Source organism: Bos indicus, chromosome 10 (genome assembly GCF_029378745.1).
Source record: "Bos indicus isolate NIAB-ARS_2022 breed Sahiwal x Tharparkar chromosome 10, NIAB-ARS_B.indTharparkar_mat_pri_1.0, whole genome shotgun sequence".
NCBI classification, from domain to species: Eukaryota; Metazoa; Chordata; class Mammalia; order Artiodactyla; family Bovidae; genus Bos; species Bos indicus.
The window spans coordinates 91805235-91831411 of NC_091769.1; the positions used below are offsets into that span (position 1 = coordinate 91805235).

The 26177-nt window shown below is 38.1% G+C and overlaps 1 protein-coding gene across 11 annotated transcripts in view; it reads right to left on the reverse strand.

The window, feature by feature from the left end:
- Positions 1–26177, reverse strand: part of CEP128 (centrosomal protein 128) — a 483641-nt gene that overhangs the window by 236372 nt on the left and 221092 nt on the right. Inside the window, exon 21 of one of the 11 annotated variants that reach the window (XM_070797951.1) lies at positions 4804–6937. The exons of the other annotated variants lie outside the window; for them this stretch is intronic. Within the exon in view, the coding sequence (XP_070654052.1) occupies positions 6912–6937 (26 nt within the window). The 3' untranslated portion in view covers positions 4804–6911. Of the gene's footprint in view, positions 1–4803; positions 6938–26177 lie in introns of those variants that run through there. 11 annotated transcript variants of the gene reach the window in all.

Consider the following 26177-nt stretch of genomic DNA (forward strand, 5'->3'; position numbering starts at 1 on the left):
AATCTAAAGAAAAATACATACACCCCTTTAAAGTGTGCTCTGAAAATTAACATATGAGAATATATAAGTGTGTGTGTATATAAATATATAGAAAATATCTATGTGTTCACATATTTTTACCACACAATATTATACCAATGAAGCAACAAATAACACATAAAACAATTGCTTTCTCTTCAATAAGATGCTACAGCATAAAATATACAGGAAATTGTAAGTAGTAGTGTATTTGTTTTTTAAAATGGAGTGAAAATAATTCTACAGGTCTACTGGTATTGACTTAACTCATTGCATGCCAATTCATCTTTTATTATCTTGTTCTACTATAAACACAAGTACATGAAATCAATTTGTTCCTTCTAGTCTAATTCCAATGACTACACATTGGGCATCTGAGGGAATTAGTACCTAATAGTATAATTCAATAAACCCCTTTAGAAAGAAACTTTTTAATTTGAAACTTTTGGGGGGAGATTGAATATAAGAGGGCAGAAAAGTCTGCAAGTACAAACACTAGACATAATCTGCCTCCAACACTATAGGGGGTTTGAGACAAATTACTCCAAGGAAAAGAAGTGCACAGATTCTCTAAAGAGCTCGTTGACGTATCTCAAATTCTATACTGAAGCCTCTTGATCCTTTTAACTTCTATAATTCCAGTGGACCCTAAGGTCCAGGCAGGCTGTTCTACACATTTTTAGGGGAGTAAAAGGAAGCCTTCCCAAGCCACCGGACTCTATCCAGCACCATGAGGGGCTACGGGCATACGAATGTGGGAACTGCAGCACACATCTGAGTCTTGCTGCCCCACAGACAGCGACTCTTCAGCCACCTCTTGAACCTAGAGGGATTCACACTGTCTTTGAGAAGACAAGACCGAAGGAGAGGGCCTGAACTTTTTCTCTGAGTGGGCTCTTCATGGTTTGATCAAAGAATCTAACCATACTCAGAAAAGAGATTTACTGGGTTTCTGAGTGGGCAGCCATGTATCCACGGCCCTGTGTACTCCTCATCCCATAGAATGCACTCTGAAGTAGAAAACCCAAGGCAAGCACTCAGATGTATCCTCGAAAGGCAGCCTGAGATCACATGGGTGATCAGGACTTCTGTAACTGTTCAACTAGAAGCCATCTTAAAGTTCTACCAATCCACCTATCTCGGTCAGAAACACTTCCCTACTCTATCATGAATATCCTGAAATGACAAATAACCGAGTCAGCAGCAAGGGTTCACTTTCCCTGAGCCTTGCATGTCTCCATTAGATCTAGTTCAGGCTGGACTAACACACTGCTTCCAAATGCCATACAGCCTACAAACTCTTAACTGTAAAATGCAAGGTTACACTAACTCCATCTTTCACTAGATAATGCCCTGTCTGTAAAGAATACAAAAGTTAAACTTAATCATATCATAGGACAATCAAAGAAGACACAGGTAGACTAAAACTGAACAATACTGTAGCTTCTTATCACTCACTACTAGTAACAGAACAGCTATCAAGAAGAGCGTATTTTATACAGAAGGCATAACAGAGGAAGGGCATTTTCCCCATTGCTCCTAATCATTCTACAAATAAGAGGAATCATCACACTCACTCACAGAAGGCATCTGGTAGTTAATTAAAAAAACATTCTTAATCTGATATCAAACCACATTTCCAAGTTCACCTTATTTCCTTCTTCCTCTCCCACTTCTCATCTGCTGAAATTTACTCCTGCTCCTCATTGAAGGAAACCATTTTCTACTGTTGCTGTCCTAAATCTCTTCCTGGCTCCTAGACCAGCATGGCCTTTTTAAAATCCTATGACTCTTGTATGGTTTCAGTTGCCTGCTTCTCCAGCTGGCACACTCTTAATTTAACCTTCAGAGTGCAACTGAAATAGCTCTCTGTCCTCCAAATCATCCAGGAAGAGGTAGTGTCTTCACTACGTGTGTGCAAGTACCTTATGAGTATCGAGAGCACTATACCCAAAGGTGAGCTCAAGTGAGCACCTAGACTACGGGGCTAAACCTGCTCGAGGGCAGGGACAGGGTCGTACTATTCTTTTAATCTGCCCAGCCTTGCACATAGTAGGTTTATTTTTATATATGTATTTAGAGCATAAAAAGTTTTTAAATAACTTCTATTTAGCATCACTTACAAGTACTGGATAACAGAGAAGCTTGTAAGTAATGACAGTGATTGTGTTTCTAATTTTATGTAGATTGTATTCAACACCCTCCAACCAGCCTATCTGTACAAAGACCAAGAGTCAGCTGCATGAAAACCTCGGTTATTTGAAACTACGTAAAAGCAGCCGGAGCCAGCCATCCAATGCTGCAGTTTCCTGTTTTATTCTTTAGCGCCTAGTGTTCGTCTCTCTTGCTTTGCTGAGTAGTGAAAAGGTAAGAGAACTGAATTCTATGAATATTAGTTATGCACATGGGATCCGATTTTAATATTCTGAAAAAATAAAACGACTAGTAAGAATATACTGAATATTGTATTCTTTTTCAATGTATCAGAGGCCAGCAAAGTATCAAAATGTAAATCTCAGACATCTAGTTGTACAATATGTTTCTTCTCAAGAAGCCCAAGTTTTCTTTAGGATGTGTGTACACAACCGGAATCTTTAAATTGCCACATGAGTGTACATGGTTGTATCATTCATTCAAGGAGTAATTTATGTGCACACATGCACACACACAGAGCTATTTCTCTCATTAGAAATGTAAACACCACCACTCAAAGGTGAGAAAAACAACAGAAAAGTAACAGAAGGGAAGATACCGATGAAAGGCCGTTATGGAAATGGAACATTAAAGTGTTTTTCTGTGCGTATGTATTGATATTATCACACTTGGGCACATAAGTGTGTGTGGGCCCAACTAATGAAAAGGCATGGTACAGCAAGGCTTCTCAATGAGGATTTAGAATCAATGAACATCAGACAAGAACAGATCTAGAAAATTACCCTAGCTCTCTCATGGTCTCTCCAAGCTGACTGTGGTTACATCACTTCAAAGGCCCCCATAAAACCACCAGCCAAGAACTGCTTTCCCCAGCCCTACACACTCTCTATTTATACTCCAACCTGAAAATATATATGTATGTCCTAGAAATAGAACAGTAATACCTTAAAAAATATGGAACATGTTAATAATAGCAATATTGTCTAATCATTCAAATATCACATAATCAAATGGTCAACTCCCATTTTAAAATAAGTGAAGGCCAAAATGACACTTGGAAAGGTATCAATTACAAATATTATTTTATTTTTTAAAAGTAATTATAGTAACGTGAAAAATATTCTTACAATGAATCACTAGAGCATAAAAATAGTCTTCCCACATGCACTTTGAAAATTTGTCTCAGCCATACTTTGAAAAACAAATAAAATCCTAACCTCTCACAAGTCAGAAAGTCAGAACTCTTACTATTTGTCAGGCATGATTCTACAAGGCAGAGGAAAAGCTTATATGATTAAACATTTAAAATAAGATAATTTCAAGCACTGATAGAGGCAATAAAGAAAATATTCAAAAATTCAAAAGCAAGTTGGCATTACTGAAAATAGCTTTTCTGTGGAGGTGACACTGAAGTTAAAATGATAGGAAGAAATAGAAGTCCAGAGTGAGAGCTTTAAGAGAGAAAGGGAAAAGTACAAATGGCCCAAGGCAAGAATGAGATTGGTAGGCTAGGAATTGCTAAAATAAAGAGGGGCAAGCACTGAGTGAATGTTAAGTCAAGAAATGCTCAACATCACTCACTATCAGACAAATGCAAATCAAAACCACAATGAGGTACCATTTCACGCCAGTCAGAATGGCTGCAATCCAAAAGTCTACAAGCAATAAATGCTGGAGAGGGTATGCAGAAAAGGGAAACCTCTTAAACCGTTGGTGGGAATGCAAACTAGTACAGCCACTATGGAGAACAGTGTGGAGATTCCTTAAAAAACTGGAAACAGAACTGCCATATGACCCAGTGATCCCATTGCTGGGCATACACACCGAGGAAACCAGAATTGAAAGAGACCCATGTACCCCAATGGTCATCGCAGCACTGTTTCTAACAGCCAGGACATGGAAGCAACCTAGATGTCCATCAGCAGATGAATGGATAAGAAAGCTGTGGTACATATACACAATGGAGTATTACTCAGCCATTACAAAGAATACATTTGAATCAGTTCTAATGAGGTGGATGAAACTGGAGCCTATTATACAGAGTAAGTAAGCCAGAAAGAAAAACACCAATACAGTATATTAACGCATATATATGGAATCTAGAAAGATGGTAACGATAACCCTGTATGCGAGACAGCAAAAGAGACACAGATGTATAGAACAGTCTTTCAGACTCTGTGGGAGAGGGAGGGGTGGTTGATTTGGGAGAATGGCATTGAAACATGTATAATATCATATAAGAAACGAGTCACCAGTCCAGGTTCGATGCAGGATACAGGAGGCTTGGGGCTGGTGCACTGGGATGACCCAGAGGGATGGTATGGGGAGGGAGGTGGGAGGGGGGTTCAGGATTGGGAACACATATACACCCGTGGCGGATTCATGTTGATGTATGGCAAAACCAATACAATATTGTAAAGTAATTAGCCTCTAATTAAAATAAATAAATTTAAATTAAAAAAAAAAGATTAACTATAATTTTACTTAAACATTTACTTTTGCAAATTGGGATCTAAAATTATAATCAGTTAAAAAATACAAGAAAAAATGGGAATGTGGGGCAAATTTTAGGAGCTATTTTAATATATAAATTTAAAACATGCATATTTATATATAAAAGGTATATATGCATCCACATATGTATAATGCAAAACACATTAGAGAAAGAACAGAGGATTTTATAGCATTCTATAAAATATTCATAAAACAAGATAAATGTACTTATAAAAAAAAAAGAAATGCCTTGATTCACTTTATATAACAGCTATTTACTTGCTGCACAGCCTTGGGCAAATTACTCAGCCTCTCTGAACCTGAGTTTCTCCATCAATAAAGTGGGTATTAGTACCAGCACCTTCAGAATAGAGCTGTGGTAAGGATTAAATGAGTGAACATTTACGTACCTGTAATATTATATGAAATTAAAAGACGCTTACTCTTTGGAAGGAAAGTTATGACCAACCTAGATAGCATATTCAAAAGCAGAGACATTACTTTGCCAACAAAGGTCCGTCTAGTCAAGGCTATGGTTTTTCCAGTAGTCATGTATGGATGTGACGGTTGGACTGTGAAGAAAGCTGAGCGCCAAAGAATTGATGCTTTTGAACTGTGGTGTTGGAGAAGACTCTTGAGAGTCCCTTGGACTGCAAGGAGATCCAACCAGTCCATCCTAAAGGAGATCAGTCCTGGGTTCTTTGGAAGGAATGATGCTAAAGCTGAAACTCCAGTACTTTGGCCACCTCATGTGAAGAGTTGACTCATTGGAAAAGACTCTGATGCGGGAGGGATTGGGGGCAGGAGGAGAAGGGGATGACAGAGGATGAGATGGCTGGATGGCATCACCGACTCGATGGACGTGAGTTTGAGTGAACTCTGGGAGTTGGTGATGGACAGGGAGGTCTGGCGTGCTGCGATTCATGGGGTCGCAAAGAGTAGGACATGACTGAGCAACTGAACTGAACTGAATATTACGTGGCACAGTAACTGTGAAGTGACTTCACTACAATTTTATTAGCACTAATAGGCAATAATATTACCTATTTCATCATCAATTTAAAAATATTCACTCTGCCTGCTAGATGAAACAAATAATTGCACGAATGCAAGAGTGGAGGTGGGTATAAGCCAGATAGGAGGTCACTGTAGTGATGTCTAGGCAAAAGTTGACTTTGAACCAAGATTATAGAATGAGACAGATTTGGAATATAGTTTATAGGTAGAGCTGATAATATTGTTTAAAGAATTAGATATGCAGAGTGAAGGGAAGATTAGAAACTAAATAACACTCCTAATTTTAACAGCTAGAGATATAATTCATACAGCATACAAATCACCCATTTGAAATGTATGATTGGATGACCAAAATACAACTATCGCAATCTAGAATGTTTTCATTACCCCAAAAAGAAACCCTGTACCCCTTGGCTGACACATCCCAGTTCACCCATTTACCCCACTACTCTGGCCCTGCTGCTGCTGCTGCTAAGTTGCTTCAGTCGTGTCCGACTCTGTGCGACCCCATAGACAGCAGCCCACCAGGCTCCCTCATCCCTGGGATTCTCCAGGCAAGAACACAGGAGTGGGTTGCCATTTCCTTCTCCAATGCATGAAAGTGAAAAGTGAAAGTGAAGTCGCTCAGTCGTGTCCGACTCTTAGCGACCCCATGGACTGCAGCTTACCAGGCTCCTCCGTCCATGGGATTCTCCAGGCAAGAGTACTGGAGTGGGTTGCCATTGCCTTCTCCGACTCTGGCCCTAGGCAACCACTAATCTATTTCCTGTTTCTTATTTGCCTGTAAGGGACATTTGATATAAATGAAATCATACAGCATGTAGCTTTTTTCATTGACTCCTTACACTTAGCTTAGCATTTTTAAGGTTCATCCATGTTGTAAAATTTATTAGTAATGCATTTCTTCTTATTGCTAAATAATATTCCACTGTGTAGCTGTATGACGTTTTACTTATCCAATCACCAGTTGAGAGATATTTGGGATGCTTCTACTTTTGGGCTATTATGAACATTTGGCTGCTATGAATATTAATGTACAAGTTTTAACATAGATATGTGTCTTCATTTCTCTTCGTTATATACCTTGGAATAAAAAAGCAGAGTACTATGATAATTCTATATTTAACTTTTCAGAAAACTGCCAGATTTTTCCAAAGCGGCCTCACTTTTTCACATTCTCACCAGCAGTGTTGAGGCTTCCAATATCTCCACATCCTCTCCAACAGTCATCATCGGTCTTCTTGATAACAGCTATCTGGAGGGGTGTGAAATGGCATCATGTTGTGGTTCTGATTTGCATTTCCCTGATGGTTAACGATACTGAACACCTTTTCATGCGCTCATTAGCCATTTTATATAATCTTTGGAGAACTGCCTATTTTACACCTTTGCCCAATTTTTAATTGAGCTATTTGTCATTTCATCACTGAGTTGAGGGAGCAAAGCGAAATACCTTAAGGAAAGCAAAGGTTAATTGAAAAAGAAATAATAGCCAAAGCCAGCATGATAGTTCACAAAACTTGTAGCCTCTTAAGGGTAAGAACTCTGCCATCAGCCACTTTGAATGATACTTGACCCTTTCTGAGTGACTAGCAGAATTCAAAGTGAAATATTTTTAAAAGCAAATGAAAATCCTGAAAACAGAATGCCTAAAGTAAGAAGGAAGTACTATAATTTTCAGTGTAGACAGAACACTATAGCATTTAGAACTTATTTCCTATACATACTAACAACTAAATTTCACTACATGGGTCAGATGGCAATGGCTATCTAGAACAGTGTTTTAGGGGGAATATGAAGCTGCGGCTGACCCAGAGAAAGCTGACTTTTGTAATGTCTGCCATTGAGCATCAGAAGATGAGAGTAGTGGCAGGTATGGTAGGTAGGGCACCATTCCTAACATGGTTTATGTCTCTTGAAAATATGAAAGCAACACATGTATACCTGTGGCGGATTCATTTTGATATTTGGCAAAACTAATACAATTATGTAAAGTTTAAAAATAAAATAAAATTTTTTAAAAAAAAAAGGAAAAAAAAAAAAGAAAATATGAAAGCAATTCAAAAAGTTTTTTAAACCATGCAGGTTACTTTAAAAAGAAATGAGAGATACTTAGAGTACTCTTGTGGGCGTCCCTGGTGGCTCAGCTAGTAAAGGATCTGCCAGTAATGCAGGAGATGTAGGTTTGAGCCCTGGGTTGGGAAGATCCCCTGGAGAAGGGAATGGTAATCCACTCCAGTATTCTTGCCTGGAGAATCCCATGGACAGAGGAGCCTGCTGGGCTACAGTCCAAGGGGTTACAAAGAGGCAGACATGACTGAGTGACTAAGCACACATACACAGAATGTACTCTTAACCTTTCAAAATGACCAAATGAACATAAGGATTGTGTTTCCATCAAAACATCTACATGGGGCCAGTGTCAGAATATTGAATGAAATGGATCGCTAATCTAACTTAGTATGCATTTCACTTGCATCTTCACAGAGCTTCCATCCCCAATACTTGTTTTCATGTAACATAACACAGCCAAAATGGTGTTTGTTACTTTGCTATGTAATCAAACATGTGAATTAAACTAGAATGACATGATCAAGTCTTATACAATTCAACAGCAATGACTTGAATGATACAAATAAATGTACAAATTATCAGTGCCAATTCATTAAGTCTAGCATGGGGACAACTTCACATTAGTAGATATTTGTATCACTTTCATCTTCTCAACAAAAACTTAATAGTATTTATTCTAAATTTTACTAAAAATAATGCAACTCAAAAAAACTAAAGTTTTCAATTAACCCCAAATTTATATGGCACAAAAATACAATAATTTTACCAATAAAATGATATGCCTAAAAGTAATCATTTTGTATTTTATATATACGTACATATCACATACAGATATTCTACCTCTCTAAGTTTTCAGAAATTGAAGGAATACTAGAAGAAATTCTGAACGGAAAATACATAGCTGCAGACAAAGTGGAACCACCATTTCCAAATTAAATAAAATTAGCTTAACATGATCTTATAGTGATGCTGAGAAATATTTTTTAATTTAACACAGAACAGAATGCTGTGTGTATTCAGGGATACAACTGGGAACGCTGATTTGTCAAAACTGCCTGTAAAAGACGGGGAGCCAAGGTTCACTAATAACCAAAAGGGAAGGAATGAAACGCAGCATCTCATCAAGAAAGGCACAGGCTCAAATGAGGTTAAGTGAGTACGAGGGCTCAACACCAGCAAGCCCATCACTTGACCCACATCTGTAGTTTTTTTCGGAGCACTGACTTATTTCTCTGCTATCAGTTTTGTCTCCTCTTGCCACAGAATATGAATTCTGAAAGAGAGGTCTGTAACCTTTTAATACCATGTCCAAAGCATAAAAAGAGGTTCTCCTATTTTGAGTTTGAGATTTTCAATCACAGAAGGACTCAGAAGGGACTAGAGTGGATCTCCTGAAACAAGCCCTGTGGTGAGGGGAAGAGAGACACCAGCCCCGCTCAGGTCTGGCTACTGAGCTGTCCGTGTGAGTCAGGAAACTGAATCCTTTAGAACAAAGAAAAGGATGTGGACCTGTAAAGTCAACGCAATTGGTACTTAGGACAGCTGGACAACATTAACATTAGCAGAGGAAAGAGAGAAGGAATGAAATGAAGGTGGGAAAAAACAGTTTAGGATGCAATCCAAGTACCAAAAGGCAAAAAAATACAATAAAGCCGGTATAAACTGTGCCTAGAACTTAATGCTCAAGTTGACAGGGAAATGGATGAAACTGGGGAGTAGGCAGAAGCCAAACTGGGAGGGAGACTGCAAATCATGGTAAAGAACTCTGGATTTTTTCCTCTAAGTACATGAGTTATTGACGGGTTGAGGTAGGGTAATAAGATGGTATAATTTATGTTACAGAACAATTTCTCCAGGCTGCTGAGTGGTGAATGACAGGTACAGGTCACAGTTGAAAGTGACAGGATAACGAGAGTGATTTCCTGCATCACCAGTCAAACCACATTTTACAAAGGAATCTCGTTCCCATTATCCACAGATCCAAAGGCTTGTCACTTAAACTGCACGAGTTTCAGTTTCCTTCCTAATAAATTAGGAAGACAAACACCTATCTCAAATGAAAGATTATCTGAGAAGTTACATAACACGTCAAATACAAATTTGGTGTGTGGTAAATACTCAGAAAGCATTAGGTCCCCTTTTCATTTACTTCCTATGCAGCTAATAAAAACTCTTCTAAATTCATTAGAAGGTGCTAACTTTTGAAAAATAAAAAGCTGGAAACAAACAACTTGGTCTAGGCAGTCAAAACACAGCCTAAGCAATTTAGACTCTGTAGGCTGAATGGAAAATAACCTTGCCCTGAGCAAAATATTTACTAAGCTCTACACTCTAAACCAAAAACGATATGACTTGTGTACTCCAAAGAATGAATTCTCTAGTTAATAACTATCCAAATTCTTTACTGCAATCTATACAGCACAGAGAAAGTTCTAGGAGGAAGGCAAATAAATCTCCATGAAATGTCCTTCCTTCTGATTTGCTAAAGCTATCTTTGTCTACTGCCCAGCTACATAAATGATTGTACTATTCTCTACCATCTGTTTTTTGAACAGACGTACAGAAAATCAGAAAACTCAGTGAAGGTAACCTATGTAAATCATTTCTATACATCTTTAATTTTCCTTCATATATTTTGGTGTAGTCTTACTGTAGGATGCCTTACATCATTTCTTAAATATGAAATTTTTTCATAAATAGAATTAATATAAGAGCATATGAGCTTCCGTTTACACTCTAAATCTTGGGCTTCCAAAAAAAGTTCTCAACAATCCTAGGAATCTTACTACTACAGACAAATCTTTCATCAAAGAAATGATGAGATGAGACAGTGGGCAACAGAGAAGGTCTTTTAAGGCTGTGCCATCACATACATTGTCATGAATCACACAAGGTTACTGAGCATCTGAAATGTGGCTGGCTGGGGCTAAGTTGTGCTGTATGGGCAAAATACTAGCTAGGTTTACAAAGCTCCATATGAAAAAGGAATGTAAAATAACTTGACAATTTTTATACTAATTATACATTAAAATGATTATATTTAGGATATAATGGGCTATCTAAAATATATTATTAAAATTAACTTCACATTTTCTTTTTACCTTTCTTAATGTGACTTTTAAATAACATATGTAGCTCGTATTTGTGTCCCATTTCTTTGAGGCAGCACTACTCTGTGAGGTTGCACATTTTCAATGAAATCTACTGCGTGTAATTCTGTTTTATAAGCCCAGATATAAACACATGGCTGGATGAATAAGTAAGTGGATAATTAGATATGTTTATGGTATCTCTGGATAAATTATTTCACAATATTGCTTAATCCTGTGTTTGGGGAAAATGCTATTCAAATAATTAGGTAAAGGTTAAAGTAAGTTTTACATTTCATCTGATGAATAAACATGGCTTAAATGCTTATGGGTCACACACTGTGATGTCATGGAATATTGATAGATTTAAGACAAGGTCTGTGCTCTTGTGTGATTCATGGTTTCCTGAACAGATACAAATAAGAAAACAAGTAAGCACAAAAAAAATTTCTGGTGCTGTGAGAAAGGCATCTAGTTTTCTGAAGGTTATGGGTGGAGGCATTCTTATTTCAGAATATAGACAGTGCTGCGGGTATTCAGTATTTGGAGGCCGTGATAACCAAATGTCCTTCAGCTGGTGGGAGCACCCTGTACCACAAAGAATTTTCCACGTCAAAAGACTCATAGTGCTGGTTCCTGGACACTGGGGTGATTTCAGAGCCAAATGCTCAGAGACTCCATTCTAAGAGTACAATCAACATAATATTACACAAAAGCATCTCTGTTTGGTGTATAAATATACATACATGCAAATATATCACATATAATTTTACATATGGTGTGCCAAAAGCAATAAAGTTTGTCATTCTCAGTCTAAGAAAAAAAAAAGTTACTTAAGCATTTAATGCCCACAGAATTTCCATATGTAAGCAAATAACATCTTAAAAAAAAATTTTCCCCACTTACAAATACTTTTGTTACTGAGCAGGAATATCAGTCTTGCCATTCCTATCTGATGCCCAGTTGACAAATTAAGCAGGAAGGACAGGGGCAAGGGGTGGTGGAGAGCCCTTTCTGTTGTTTGCCAGAGAAGTCACTCTTTATTCCTTTTAACCATTAGAAAGAACATTGCTAATCTAGTATGGGAAGCAAAAGAAAGGTACTGCTCACTGCCTCAGAAGCAAAAGATAGGTACAGCTCAACACAAAATGTCAGAGTCATACAAAGAGAAGCAAGCCAACCTGCCGTAAATCAAGGCTTTCATTATTTAATAACAATAACTTTTAAGTATGTATGAAATTCATAAAAATGTCATACCTTCATGTCAAACCTGCTCATCTCTCCCACCCAAATCAAGAAAGATTCTTTGAAGAGCTGACATTCTAGAATCTTATTCAGGCTTAAGGCAATAAAAATATTTTAATCCATGCTTACATCTAGGGATAGCTAAGCTATTTGCCTCAAAACTAAGGGTGTAGTACCCTTTTCAAAATGTCTTACTATATAACTTAATTATCTCTATAGGAAGTGAAAAACTCTATAAATTATGGAGGGGAAATCAAGCATAATGGTGGAATAGTGTCCAAAAACTGATACCCTTTCTGCATTAAAATATTCAGGGCTAATTGTGATTTTAGCACTTGTTTTTATCCTTGCTTTGTTCATTGGCCAAACTTAAACACTTCTCATCTCCTTCAATGAAAAGTGGCGCTATTATGTTCCTGGAAGCATGAGCAGGGTTCCTCAAAGCCTAATTTTAAGGTCTTAATTGGCTGAGGCAATGGGAGACCATACAAAGCCCACTTCACAGAGAAGGGCAAGATTGCCAGGTCACTTGAGAATAGATGAAGAGCTAACTGGAAGCTATTGCTGAAATCTTAGTGTTCTGGGAAGTTTTACCAAATAGTAACTTACAGAGAATGGAACACAATCATCCATCATAACATAGAACCCAGAGGTGCTGAAGTCAGCTTATAGAAACAAAACAATTAAAATAGAAACAGTTACTGTCACTTAATAATTGAATATCATAACAAGCCAAGCAAGCTTTATGGAAACTGGATATTTCATTGGTTCTGTGGAATGTTGTTGATATCCAATCTCGGACTGTATCTTCTCATAAGCTCTAAGGCCCAGGAAACAGGGGGTTGTTACTTACTAACACTTTTGTTCATTTAGAACTGCTGGACCTGTAGTCTACTTTTCACCTTCGCAAAGTTGAATAATCACCATTCATCCAGCCATGCATTTACCCATCCAACATCTGTTGTGTGTTATGTGATAAAAGACACTTAAGACACTGAATAAAATTATCTTGGCCTTCAAGCAGTCCATTATTACTTAACTAATAATAATTAATAATTCATCAACATACACCCACTATAAAAACATCCATTTTGGAATAATTTGAAGTAAATTGATACTTCCACCATCAGTTCTAACCAACAGTGACAGGTTCCCAAAACAGGTTCCCAAAATTCGTGAAATTCAAGACGATGGAAAAATAAAAGTTAAAGGTTCAGAATTAACTTTAAAATTTTTTAAATAATCTTATACTTACAAAAATAATAAAGATACATAATAAAAAATGATATTTTACGTTTCGGGGGCTGAGAACAGTGAGGACATACGGCCGATACCCATACGCCATCAGACGTTAAAATACTCGTAAATTCATTTTACTTGCTGTTACAAACAATATAATGAGGCTTATTTTCTTCAGGATGGTTCCCCAGGCAGTGAACACTCTGATTATTTACTCTGGACTACTACCCTACTTGTTTGCTCCTTTGTCCGTTCACTCATTTCTTTCTGCAACGATTTATTGTGCACCTAGTATATGTTGCTGAAAAGAACACGAAAAACCAAGGTGCCTCTTGTCATTAAGTTCTACCTCCACCTGCCCCTAATAAACAACTAAGGTGTTTTGTTTGTTTGTTTGCTTTTTTCTCTATCAACCATTAGAATTCAATTCCTAAGTTCAGGTATATTCTACCTCATTCTTACCAGAGCCTTTCACTATAGAAAATTTACTTCTTTATTTCTGTTGTCTATTCTACAAACACAAGTTCCCTCTTTTTTGACTGCTGCTGCTGCTGCTGCCAAGTCGCTTCAGTCGTGTCTGACTCTGTGCGACCCCAGACGGCAGCCCACCAGGCTCCGCCATCCCTGGGATTCTCTGGATTATCAGTCCTATGTGGACTGACCCAAAATAGATGAAAACTGAATATACAAGCAGAAAATGCTCTATAATTCCAAGAATTATAATAGGCAAGAGTTTGGTATAGGAGAAAGTTCTTATTGATCAGAGGACACTGTAATTCACAATTGAAATTTAAGTCTAAAAGAAAAACTTTTTGAAAAAATAGGCAGCATTAAAAAAAAACTGGAAATCCTAAATGATATTAATTCCAATTAATTAACATACATAGAACAATCAGAGATGGTATTTTTCAAATCTTTAAAAACTACAAATGAGATCTAAAAAGAAAAAAAAAAAATTGTCCCCTGTGCCCCACCAACCAACAACTCTTCCTCCATAAACACGCTAACCACACATTCATTCTGTTGTGTCACCTAGAGTAAGAGGAGAAGTAATATAAGGTGCTACACATAAAAACAGATAAAACCCCTATAAGATCTGTTTTGTAGGTAATCAGCACATCTCACCTTTTCTTTCCCAGTCTCCAAATACCCCAAAGCATGGACATTCCTTCATTTCCTTGTATCTTAGAAATCAACAGACATTTCCAATCTCCGTTACCATGACAGCCATGATGTGCCTGAGTTAGCCAAAGCAACAGGTGCTAATAATATCGCACCAACTGGGAAACTTCCTAATAGCAAAATGACAAAGAAAACCTTCTCTTTATGAGTTTTACCAGGATCTACAATGCATATCACTTCAGGGTAATTTATAGCAACTCAGAGTTAGAGAAGACAAAAGAAGCAATTTGCTCTGTGGTTGCTTCTTCTGAAGCACCAAACCTATGTGAAAAAAAGAATTCTAGAACCAACCAGAGCCACTCCATCAACAACTTTTCCCTTTTGTGAAGCATACACCTAAAACTACATAATACTTTTCATAGCCTTATATGTAAATTCTTCTGTAAATCCTTATCTGAACTAGAATTTTATTTTAATTTATCTTATTTTATTTTTTTAGCCATGACATCCAATATGGGGGGACCTTAGTTCCCCAACCAGGGATAGAACCTGCAGCTCCTGCAGTGGAAGCTCAGAGTTCTAATCAATGGACTGCCAGGGAAGTTCCTGAATTAGAATTTTAACTTTAAAAGACTATGTCTCTTTTATATATGGAACCCAGTGAAACAACACACACTATTAAGACACAGATAGGCAGTCACTGAAAATAAGTCAATCTTGGCTCTCCTAAGGCTTGCCAGAGCAAGGCAAGCACTGTCATTAGCACAAACTGAACTGGAGGAAACACAAAGTAAACTACACAGCCAAGTATGTATTATAAGCCGTGAATCTCACGTAACATTTCTGTCCAGGTAGGAATAAAAATAAACGGATATTTCTTCAAAAATGTTTTTAACAAAAAGTTATATTTTAGAAAGAAAGGATATTTCAAAGAGAATGGGGTACCAATGAGCATAGTTAATACTACATACCAATTTCTTAGAAAATGGACTTTAAGACTGAGATGCAGAAAGGTGAATAAAATATTTGAGAACTAGAACTATAAAAGGAGGGAGGCATTTCAAAGTGCTCATGGAGAAACACTGAACTAAAGAAAGATTGCAAAAAATTGCAGATGAAAAATAAACTAGAGATTTAAATGGTGAGATGGGGAAACAGTGGAAACAGTGTCAGACTTTATTTTTGGGGGCTCCAAAATCACTGCAGATGGTGACTGCAGCCATGAAATTAAAAGACACTTACTCCTTGGAAGAGAAGTTATGACCAACCTAGATAGCATATTGAAAAGCAGAGACATTACTTTGCCAACAAAGGTCCGTCTAGTCCAGGCTATGGTTTTCCTGTGGTCATGTATGGATGTGAGAGTTGGACTGTCAAGAAGGCTGAGCGCCGAAGAATTGATGCTTTTGAACGGTGGTGTTGGAGAAGACTCTTGAGAGTCCCTTGGACTGCAAGAAGATCCAACCAGTCCATTCTGAAGGAGATTAGCCCTGGATTTCTTTGGAAGGAATGATGCTAAAGCTGAAACTCCTGTACTTTGGCCACCTGATGCGAAGAGTGGACTCATTGGAAAAGACTCTGATGCTGGGAAGGATTGGGGGCAAGAGGAGAAGGGGACGACAGAGGATGAGATGGCTGGATGGCATCACTGACTCTATGGATGTGAGTCTGAGTGAACTCCTGGAGTTGGTGATGGACAGGGAGGCCTGGCATGCTGTGATCCATGGGGTCGCAAAGAGTCAGACACGACTGAGCGACTGAACTGAACTGAACTGAGAGTTATGGAAAAGTAGTAAGATGCTTAGTCACCTGGACATGGTAACAGAGACATGGAAATTGAAAGACAAACACAAATTTTTTTTTTTTTTTTAAAGTTCAGATTGGTTTACAAGGAGACACCTGAGGCCAAACACTGATGTCTTATCTAACACCAGTCTTACACCAAGACTTACACAAAAACAAGGTTACAATTGGACCCGTGAACAAGCGATTATAAAGAAGTAGCAAGGTACATTAGTTTAACATGGAATGCAGATCAATTTACAGTGAAGTTTAAAAAATAATCAATGAAAAAGGTTTGCATGCAGAAGCCTCAGGAGGAAGTACAGATATTCATCACAGCTCACTAAATGTCAGAGAAAACAAATTCTAGAGCAACTCTCTGTCAGAACGTATATTTTAAACATTTGCCCCACAGATTTCAAGAGGAAGAGAAAAAGAGGCGTGGGTAACACATTTCTATGTGAACTATGCAGAAAGCATTAGTACTGAATCAAATCCAAAAGACAGAAGATATTTCAAATTCTTTTTTCCTAGAAAAGCAAAATAAAAGCTTTTTTATTCTCTTAATAACTTATAGATTATTTTTCTGTCTGAGACAAGAACAAAACTAGTGATAATTTTCAGATTTAACTAGAAAATTAGCATAAACATATATGCAGATCTCAATATTACAGAACAGTATAAATACAAAAGGCCAGAGTTTTTACACTGATTTCCAACTGGAAAGTAACCACATATTAATCAGCTATATTATTCCTCTTTGGACAGTTTATTTCTTGAGAATTTTATTTCTGGAGAATGTTTGCTTGAAAACAGGGTATTTCCTTGAAATCGCATCTGCCTTTCCTCTCATCCATTTTGATAAGCATATTTATGAAATGTTATGAGAATTTGTCTTTAGACAGTATCTCCAAGATGTACTACACGCAACAGCTATCTTCTCCTCCCTGATGCTCTAGAAAACACTTTAACTTCACCATGGACAAAGATGTGAATATTAAAGTGACTCCATCAGAGGCCTCATTGATAGGTATAAACAAGAGATCATGTTACCTAGAAACATACCTCTGTGAAGTGTTCATATTAAACAGCTATAGCCAAAAGTGCCTGGAAAGCAAGGTCAGTTCCTTGATTAAATGAGAGCTCACAATTTCAATTAAATAAAGAACAAGAAAACTCCTCTATTTGTTCAAAATCATTAGCATTACATTTCCACTAAATTGTCTACACAGATGTCTCCCTTTCGTTGAAGGAAAAACTCCTTCCAAAAGGCATAGACATTTTAGTGTGTAATAACCTCAGAGTTTCCAAATATCCTTACATCTTAGCTATATCCTTCCAGCTACAGTTATTTGCTCTCTCAAGATGAAAGTCTTCTGTGTTAAGCTGTGTTGAGTCATTACAGTCACAACAGAAGAAGGCAGAGAGACGTTAACGTGAGGGCAGCTGTTAATAACAGTGCCAGACTCAGCAAAGGTTTTAAGGTGCACTATGACCCTGTTAAGGGGGCAAAGAAGGAAGAAATGTGACTCATAAATCGGATATACACCTGTCCTGATCCCAGTGAGCTTAGGAAGTTTGAAGAGAATCAAATTTCTCATCATTGTAAAACTATGTGTTAGTCAGTAATACTACACTGCTGTTGCTGTTCAGTCACTAAGTCGTGTCTGACTGTTTCCAACCCCATGGACTGCAGCGTACAAAGCCTCCCTGCCCTTCATTATCTCCAGGAACTTGCCCAAACTCATGTCCACTGAGTCGGTGATGCCATCCAACCATATCTTCCTCTGTGGACTCCTTCTCCTCCTGCCCTCAGTCTTTCTCAGCATAAGGATTTTTTTCAAAGAATCAGCTGTTTGCATCAGGTGGCCAAAGTACTGGAGCTTTAGCTTCTACACACTCCAATGAATATTCAGAGCTACTACACATAGAAAATTCTAAAGATCTTACCAGAAAATAACTAGAACTAATCAGTGAATTTCATGGGGTTTGGAAGGCAAGAATGCTGAAATGGTTGCCATTCCCTTCTCCAGTGGAACACATTTTGACAGAACACTCCACCATGACCCGTCTGTCTTGGTGGCCCTACAGGGCATGGCTCGTAGTTTCACTGAGTTAGACAAGGCTGTAATCCATGTGATCAGTTTGGTTACTTTTCTGTGATTGTGGTTTTCATTCTGTCTGCCCTCTGATGGATGAGGAGAAGAGGCTTCTGGAAGCTTCCTGATGGGAGGGACTGGCTGTGGGGAAACTGGGTCTTGCTCTGGTGGGCGGAAACTAGACTAGGGATATCTTCAAGAAAATTAGAGATACCAAGGGAACATTTCATGCAAAGATGGGCTCGATCAAGGACAAAAATGGTATGGACCTAACAGAAGCAGAGATATTAAGAAGAGATGGCAAGAATACAGAGAAGAACTATACAAAAAATATCTTCACGACCCAGATAATCACGATGGTGTGATCACTCACCTAAAGCCAGACATCCTGGAATGAGAAATCAAGTGGGCCTTAGGAAGCATCACTACAAACAAAGCTAGTGGAGGTGATGGAATTGCAGTTAAGCTATTTTAAATCCTTAAAGATGATGCTATGAAATATGCCAGCAAATTTGGAAAACTCATCAGTGGCCACAGGACTGGAAAAGGTCAGTTTTCATTCCAATCCCAAAGAAAGGCAATGCCAAAGAATGCTCAAACTACCACACAATTGCACTCATCTCACATGCTAGTAAAGTAATGCTCAAAATTCTCCAATCCAGGCTTCAACAGTACGTGAACCAGGAACTTCCAGATGTTCAAGCTGGGTTTAGAAAAGACAGAGGAACCAGAGATCAACTTGTCAACATCCACTGTATCATCGAAGAAGCAAGAGCAATCCAGAAAATCACCTACTTCTGTTTTATTGACTATGCCAAAGCCTTTGACTGTGTGGATCACAACAAACTGTGGAAAATTCTTAAAGAGACTGGCATACCAGACCACCTGACCTGCCTCCTGAGAAATCTGTATGAAGGTCAAGAAGCAACAATTAGAACTCAACATGGAACAACAGACTGGTTCCAAATCGGAAAAAGAGTATGTCAAGGCTGTATACTGTCACCCTGTTTATTTAACGTATATACAGAATACATCCTAAGAAATGCTGGACTGGATGAAGCAGAAGCTGGAATCAAGACTGCCAGGAGAAATGTCAATAACCTCAGATATGCAGATGACCACCCTTATGGCAGAAAGTGAAGAAGAATTAAAGGACCTCTTGATGAAAGTGTAAGAGAGGAGTGAAAAAGTTGGCTTAAAACTCAACATTAAAAAAATTAATTAATTAATGAATCATGGCATCTGGTCCCATCACTTCATGGCAAATACATGGGGGAAACAATGGAAACAGTGACAGACTTTATTTTGGGGGCTCAAAAATCACTGAAGATGGTGACTGCATCCATGAAACTAAAAGACACTTGCTCTTCGGAAGAAAAGTTATAACCAACCTAGACAGCATATTAAAAAGCAAAGACATTATGTTGCCAACAAAGGTCCTTCTAGTCAAAGCTATGGTTTTTCCAGTGGTCATGCATGGGTCTTCCAGTGGTCATGAATGGGTGTGACAGTGGACTATAAAGAAAGCTGAGCACCGAAGAACTGATGCGTTTGAACTGGGGTGTTGGAAGAGACTCTTGAGAGTCCCTTGGACTGCAAGGAGATCCAACCAGTCCATCCTACAGGACATCAGTCCTGAATATTCATTGGAAGGACTGATGTTGAACCTGAAACTCCAATACTTTGGCCACCTGATGCAAAGAACTGACTCAGCTGAAAAGACCCTGATGCTGGGAAAGACTGAAGGTGGGAGGAGAACGGGATGACAGAGGATGAGATGGTTGGATGGCATCACCCACACAATGGACATGAGTTTGAACAAGCTCCAGGAGTTGGTGACGGACAGAGAGGCCAGGTATGCTGCAGTCCATGGGGTCACAAAGAGTCAGACACCACTGAGGGACTGACCTGCACCGAACTGGTGTGCGGGACCATGCTGAGCAAATCTTTAATCCAATTTTATGCTTCTGGGTGGGGCTGTGGTACCTTCCTCAGGCCAAACTATGGCAGGGTAATGGCGGTAATGGCATCTCCTTCAAAAGGACTTATGCTAGCACCCCACAGCTCCCAGGACTGTTGTATTTGGTGCCGCTGACTGTTGACCCTCACCTCTATCAGAGACTCCTGGACACTCACAGGCAAGTCTGGCTCAGTCTCTTGTGGGGTCACTGCTCCTTTCTCCTGGGTCCTAGTGTGCACAAGGTTTTGTTTGTGCCCTCCAAGAGTCTGTTTTCCCAATCCTGTGGAAGTTCTGTAATCAAATACCACTGTCCTCCAAAGTCAACTTCCCTGAGGATTCTCAGTTCCTTTGCTGGATCCCCAGGTTGGGAAATCTGCTGTGGGCCCCAGAACTTTTGCAATAGTGTGAGCATTTCTTTGGTATAGTTATCTGATATAGTTTGTGGGAAGTCTGCATATTAGCTCTACAGTGGGGCTAATGGCGACCTCCCCCAAGAGGATGTATGCCACATACCACGCCTCCCAGGTCTGTTGCAGCCAGAGTCCTGTCCCTGCGGCAGGGTACTGCTGACCCGTGCCTCCACAGGAGACACTCAAACACTGAAAGGCAGGTCTGGCTCAGTCTCTTATAGAAGGCAATGCTCCTTTTCACAAGGAAATCAATCCTGAATATTCACTGGAAGGACTGATGCTGAAGCTGAAGCTCCAATACTCTGGCCACCTGATGTGAAGAGCCAACTCATTGGAAAAGACCCTGATGCTGGAAAAGATTTAAGGCAGGAGGAGAAGGGGATGACAGAGGACGAGATGATTGGATGGCATCACCAACTCAATGGACATGAGTTTGAGCAAGATCCAGAAGTTTGTGAAGGACAGGTAAGCCTGGCATTCTGCAATCCATGGGGTCACAAAGAGTTGGACACAACCGAGCAACTGAACAACAACAAACAAGGGAATTCAGTTAAGTTGCAGGATACAAAATCCATACACAGAAAGTCCCTGCATCTCCACACACTAGCAACAAAAAAAATCAGAAATAGAAATCAAGGAATCAATCTCATTTACCATTGCAACAAAAAGAATAAAGTAGTTAAGAATAAACCTACCTAATGAGACAAAAGAGCTATATACAGAAAACTGTAGGACATTGATGAAAAGAAATCAAAGATGACATAAACAAATGGCAAGTTAGTCCATGTTAATGGATTGGAAGAATATTGTGGAAGATGACTATACTATCCAAAGCAATCTACAGATTCAATATAATTCCTACCAAATTAGCAATGCCATTTTTCACAGAACTAAAATAAAAAATTTCACAATATATATGAAAACACAAAAAATTCCAAGTAGGCAAAGCAATCTTGAGAAAGAAGAACAGAGATGGAGGAATCAACCTTCCTGGCTTCAGACTATACTACAAAGCTACGGTCATCAAGACAGTGTGGTACTGGCACAAAAACAGAAACACAGAGCAATGGAACAAGATAGTAAGCCCAGAGACAAACCCATGCACCTGTGGGTGTATATAAGCACCTTATCTTTGACAAAAAGAATATACAATGGGGAAAAGATATTCTCTTCAATGTGTGGTACTGAGAGAACTGGACAGTTAGGTGTAAAAGAATGAAATTAGAACACTTCCTAACAACATACACAAAGATAAACTCAAAATAGATTAAAGACCTAAATGTGGGACCAGGAACTATAAAACTCTTAGAGGAAAACATAAGCAGAACACTCTATGACATAAATCACAGCAAGATCTTCTATGGCCCATCTCCCAGAGTAATGGAAATAAAAACAAAATAAACAAGTGAGGCTTAATTAAACTTAAAAGCTTTTGCATAACAAAGGAAACTATAAGCAAAGGGAAAAGACAACCCCCCAGAATGGGAGAAAATAATAGCAAATGAAACAATTGACAAAGGATTAATTTCCAAAATATACAAGCAGCTCATACAACTCAGTACCATAAAAACAAATAACAAAATAAAAACGTGGGCAAAAGACCTAGACAGACATTTCTTCAAAGAACACATACAGATGGCTAATAAACACATGAAAAGACGCTCAACATCACTTGTTGTTGTTGTTCAGTCGACAAGTTGTGTCCAACTCTTCAAGACCCTATGGACTTCAGCACTTCAGGCTTCCCTGTCCCTCACCATCTCCTGGAGTTTCCCCAAGTTCATGTCCATTACATCAGTGATGCCATCCAACCATTATTATTTTTTGAGAGTCACTCATTATTAGAGAAACGCAAATCAAAACTACAATGAGATATCACCTCACACCTGTCAGAATGGGCATCATTGAAAAATCTACTAATAACAAATGCTGGAGAGGCTCTGGAAAAAAGGGAACCCTCTTGCACTGTTGGTGGGAATGAAAATTGATACAGCCACTATGGAACACAGTATGGAGATTCCTTGATAAACTAGCAATAAGAGTACCCATGACCCAGCAATCCTACTACTAGGCATATACCCTGAGGAAACAAATGTGAAAAAGACACATGTACCCAGTGTTCACTGCAGGCTATGTACAATAGCTAGGGCAAGGAAGCAACCTAGATGTCCATCAACAGGTGAATGGATAAAGAAACAGTGGTACATACACACAATAGAATATTACTCAGCCAAAAAATGGAATGCATTTGAGTTAGTTCTAATGAGGTGGATGAACCTAGAGCCTATTGTACAGAGTGAAGTAAGTAGGAAAGAGAAAAACAAGTATTGTATATTAATGCATATATATAGAATCTAGGAAGACGGTACTAGTTAACCTACTTGCAGGGCAGCAATGGAGTCACAAAAATAGAGAACAGAATAATGGACACGCAGCGGGGAGGAAGGAGAGTGTGGGACAAATGGGGAGAGTAACACGGAAACGTATACACTGCCATATGTAAAACAGACAACCAATGGGATTTGCTGTATGACTCAGGGAACTCACACTGGGGCTCTGCAACAACCTAGAGGGGTGGGCAGGGGTGGGAGGGGAGTTCAGGAGGGAGAGGACATATGTATACCTATGGCTGACTCATGTTGATGTATCTCAGAAGCCAACACAATATTGTAAAGTAATTATCCTTCAATTAAAAATAAATAAATTTTTTTTAATGGGTAGAAGACCAAAATAGACTTTTCTCCAAAGAAGACATTCAGATGGCTAATAAACATATGAAAAAATGCTCATCACTTATTATTATAGAAATACAAGTCACAACTTCAGTGAGCTATCACCTCACACCGATCAGAATGGCCATCATATGATTTGTCAAATCAGATTTTAGTTTACCCATAAAAACATTCTAAGATAGTACACCTTTATGTACAAATGTGTGTGATAATTTGTTATGGAAGGGGTATTATGAAAATGAGCTCTTTTTGGTTTGATCTGTTTTTCTCAAGTAAGACATAACTAGTAACATTTTCCATCAAGTTTATAAAATCTGAATTTTTACAGTATGAATGCAACTAACTTTTGTAAGTAAATATTGGGTTTTATGAGCTTCTCCAGTTGCTCAGTGGTAAAGAATCCACCTGTAGTGCACCAGATTTGGAGACCCGTGTTTGATCCCTGGGTTGGGAAAATCCGCTGGATAGGAAATGGCAACCCACTCCAGTAAAATCTTGCCTGGAAAATTCCCTGGACAGAGGAGCCTGGTGGGTTATAGACCATGGTGTCGTAAAGAGTCAGACACAACTGACTGAGTAACTAAACAACAAAAATCAAAACTACAATGAGGTATCATCTCACACCAGTCAGAATGGCCATCATCAAAAAAATCTACAAATAATAAATGCTGGCTGGAGAGGCTGTGGAGAAAAGGGAACCCTCTCGCACTGTTGGTGGGAATGCAAATTGCTACAGCCACTATGGAGAACAGTATGGGATAAAAAATACAAAATCATACTTTGAAAATGATTTCCTCTTTTGTAGTAAACTAAGCATATTCAAGGTTATTCCTAAAAGATGTCACCTTTATCAAAAGCTTTATTAGATAGCACAGAAATGGATGGAAGACAGCTGGGACCCAAGGAATGAACACACCCACGGGAGTGTGACTGCTTGGGAAAGTCATCCATTTGGGGGACTCTGGGAGGCTCAGAGGTGAAGAGCAGTCAAGTAGAAGGCAGCAACCAGAGGTTAAGAAGATCTTGCAAATACAAAGCTTCTAAAGAGCTAAATAAGACAGCAGAGTATAAATGTAGAAGGAGCAGCAGATACGTGAGAAACCACCAAGGAAAACTTTGTAAAGTCACCAGTTGCAGGGGACAAGGAATAGGAGAAAGCAATCTTCCTTTTGAGTTGTAAGTCTGAGAATGGGTTTTAAATGCAACTTTAGCTTAATTTCTTCCCTGAATATGACTATAATTCAAATGCAAGCAGACCAGCTTTGCTGTCCTATGAAACAGTAGAAAATAATACAGACAATCTATGAAAAGATCAAAAAAGAAAATCTAAAATTCATTTGTAGAGTATACTTAAAATTTATGGATTTTCTAGAATACATTCCAGAATATAAAAATACATCCAATAATTTAGGAGAGGAAAAATGTAACTTTAAATATCTGAATTCTACATTCAATGCTTCACTGTTGCTAACTATGTAACTGAAAGCATTGAAAATGTTTGTTTTCCAAATTAATTAGCCAATAGAAGTAGTACAAGAATAGGCCCATTACACAGATAGGCAGGTGGGTTGGAGATAATTAAAGAATAATTAGCCATAACTTTCTATTGTAAATTTACTCAGTAACAATATGAATGTTGTTACAGAGTCAATCAAAGTTGATACCTGTTTAGATCTGCATATCATTAATTTATTCAATTCTGGTATTAGGCACATTTAATCCATGAAGTTTAATTTCAATCCCAGTTGACCTGTTGGCCTGGCTGGGTTTTAAATAACACTAAACACATGAGAAATAAAATTATTATAATGAAACATATATAAGCAAAAACAAGGACTAAGATTAAAACAAACTTCTGATTTTACTCAAGTAGTGGATATAATTTTTTTAAAACCCACTGTTTCTCAATTGGTTTTTGAAAATAATTATGAAGAAAATCTGAAAATACATGAGGGAAGATATGACTTCACATTAAACAAAATAATAGTTTAGTAAGTTTAAATAATTTCCTCAATCAATTAAAATTCTTTCATTATCTATAATGATCAAGATCACTGAACTTCTAAACAAACTGGTGAAATGTAAAATAAAGTGCTAAATAGATTCTTTTTAATTAACCAGAATCCAAATAAATTACATTACACTTAGAGATTATCTCTTAATTTAGAATGCTTAATTATACTCTGACATGCAATAGAAAAAAGTTGGTTTTCCTAGCTCTTAGACTAGATAATGACTAACATTTGTATAAGTTGCATGACTGCCAAATATTCTTTCAATGAGACAAATAAAAAAAAATCGCTTGAAACAATGTGGGAAATAAACTATGAATCACAAGTAGGAGAAAAACTTAACCAATAAATACATAATGCACACACACAGCATAAATGATACAACCCCATGTTTCCCTATACTAGGAAAGAGTACTGGAGCGAAAGTACTCTTCATTTTCACTCCAGGAAAGATGCTTTCGGTTCACAGGTCCCGCCCTTGTATTTGTCCCAAAAATGAATTCTAAGAAATTGTTCTTTATTCTGCCATCAACACAGAAATGGTACAAAAATTCAGAAAAAGGACAAGGGAAAACAGAGAAAATAGTTAAAAGGAGTTATTCAGAACACTGGGAAATCAAAGGAAAATCCTTAAAAAACTGAGATCACTACTGGTGGAAGCGAATCACGTAGATGAGAACCTGTGGACGTGCCTTGAATAGAATAAAAGTTTCATAAAACTGAAAAATACTA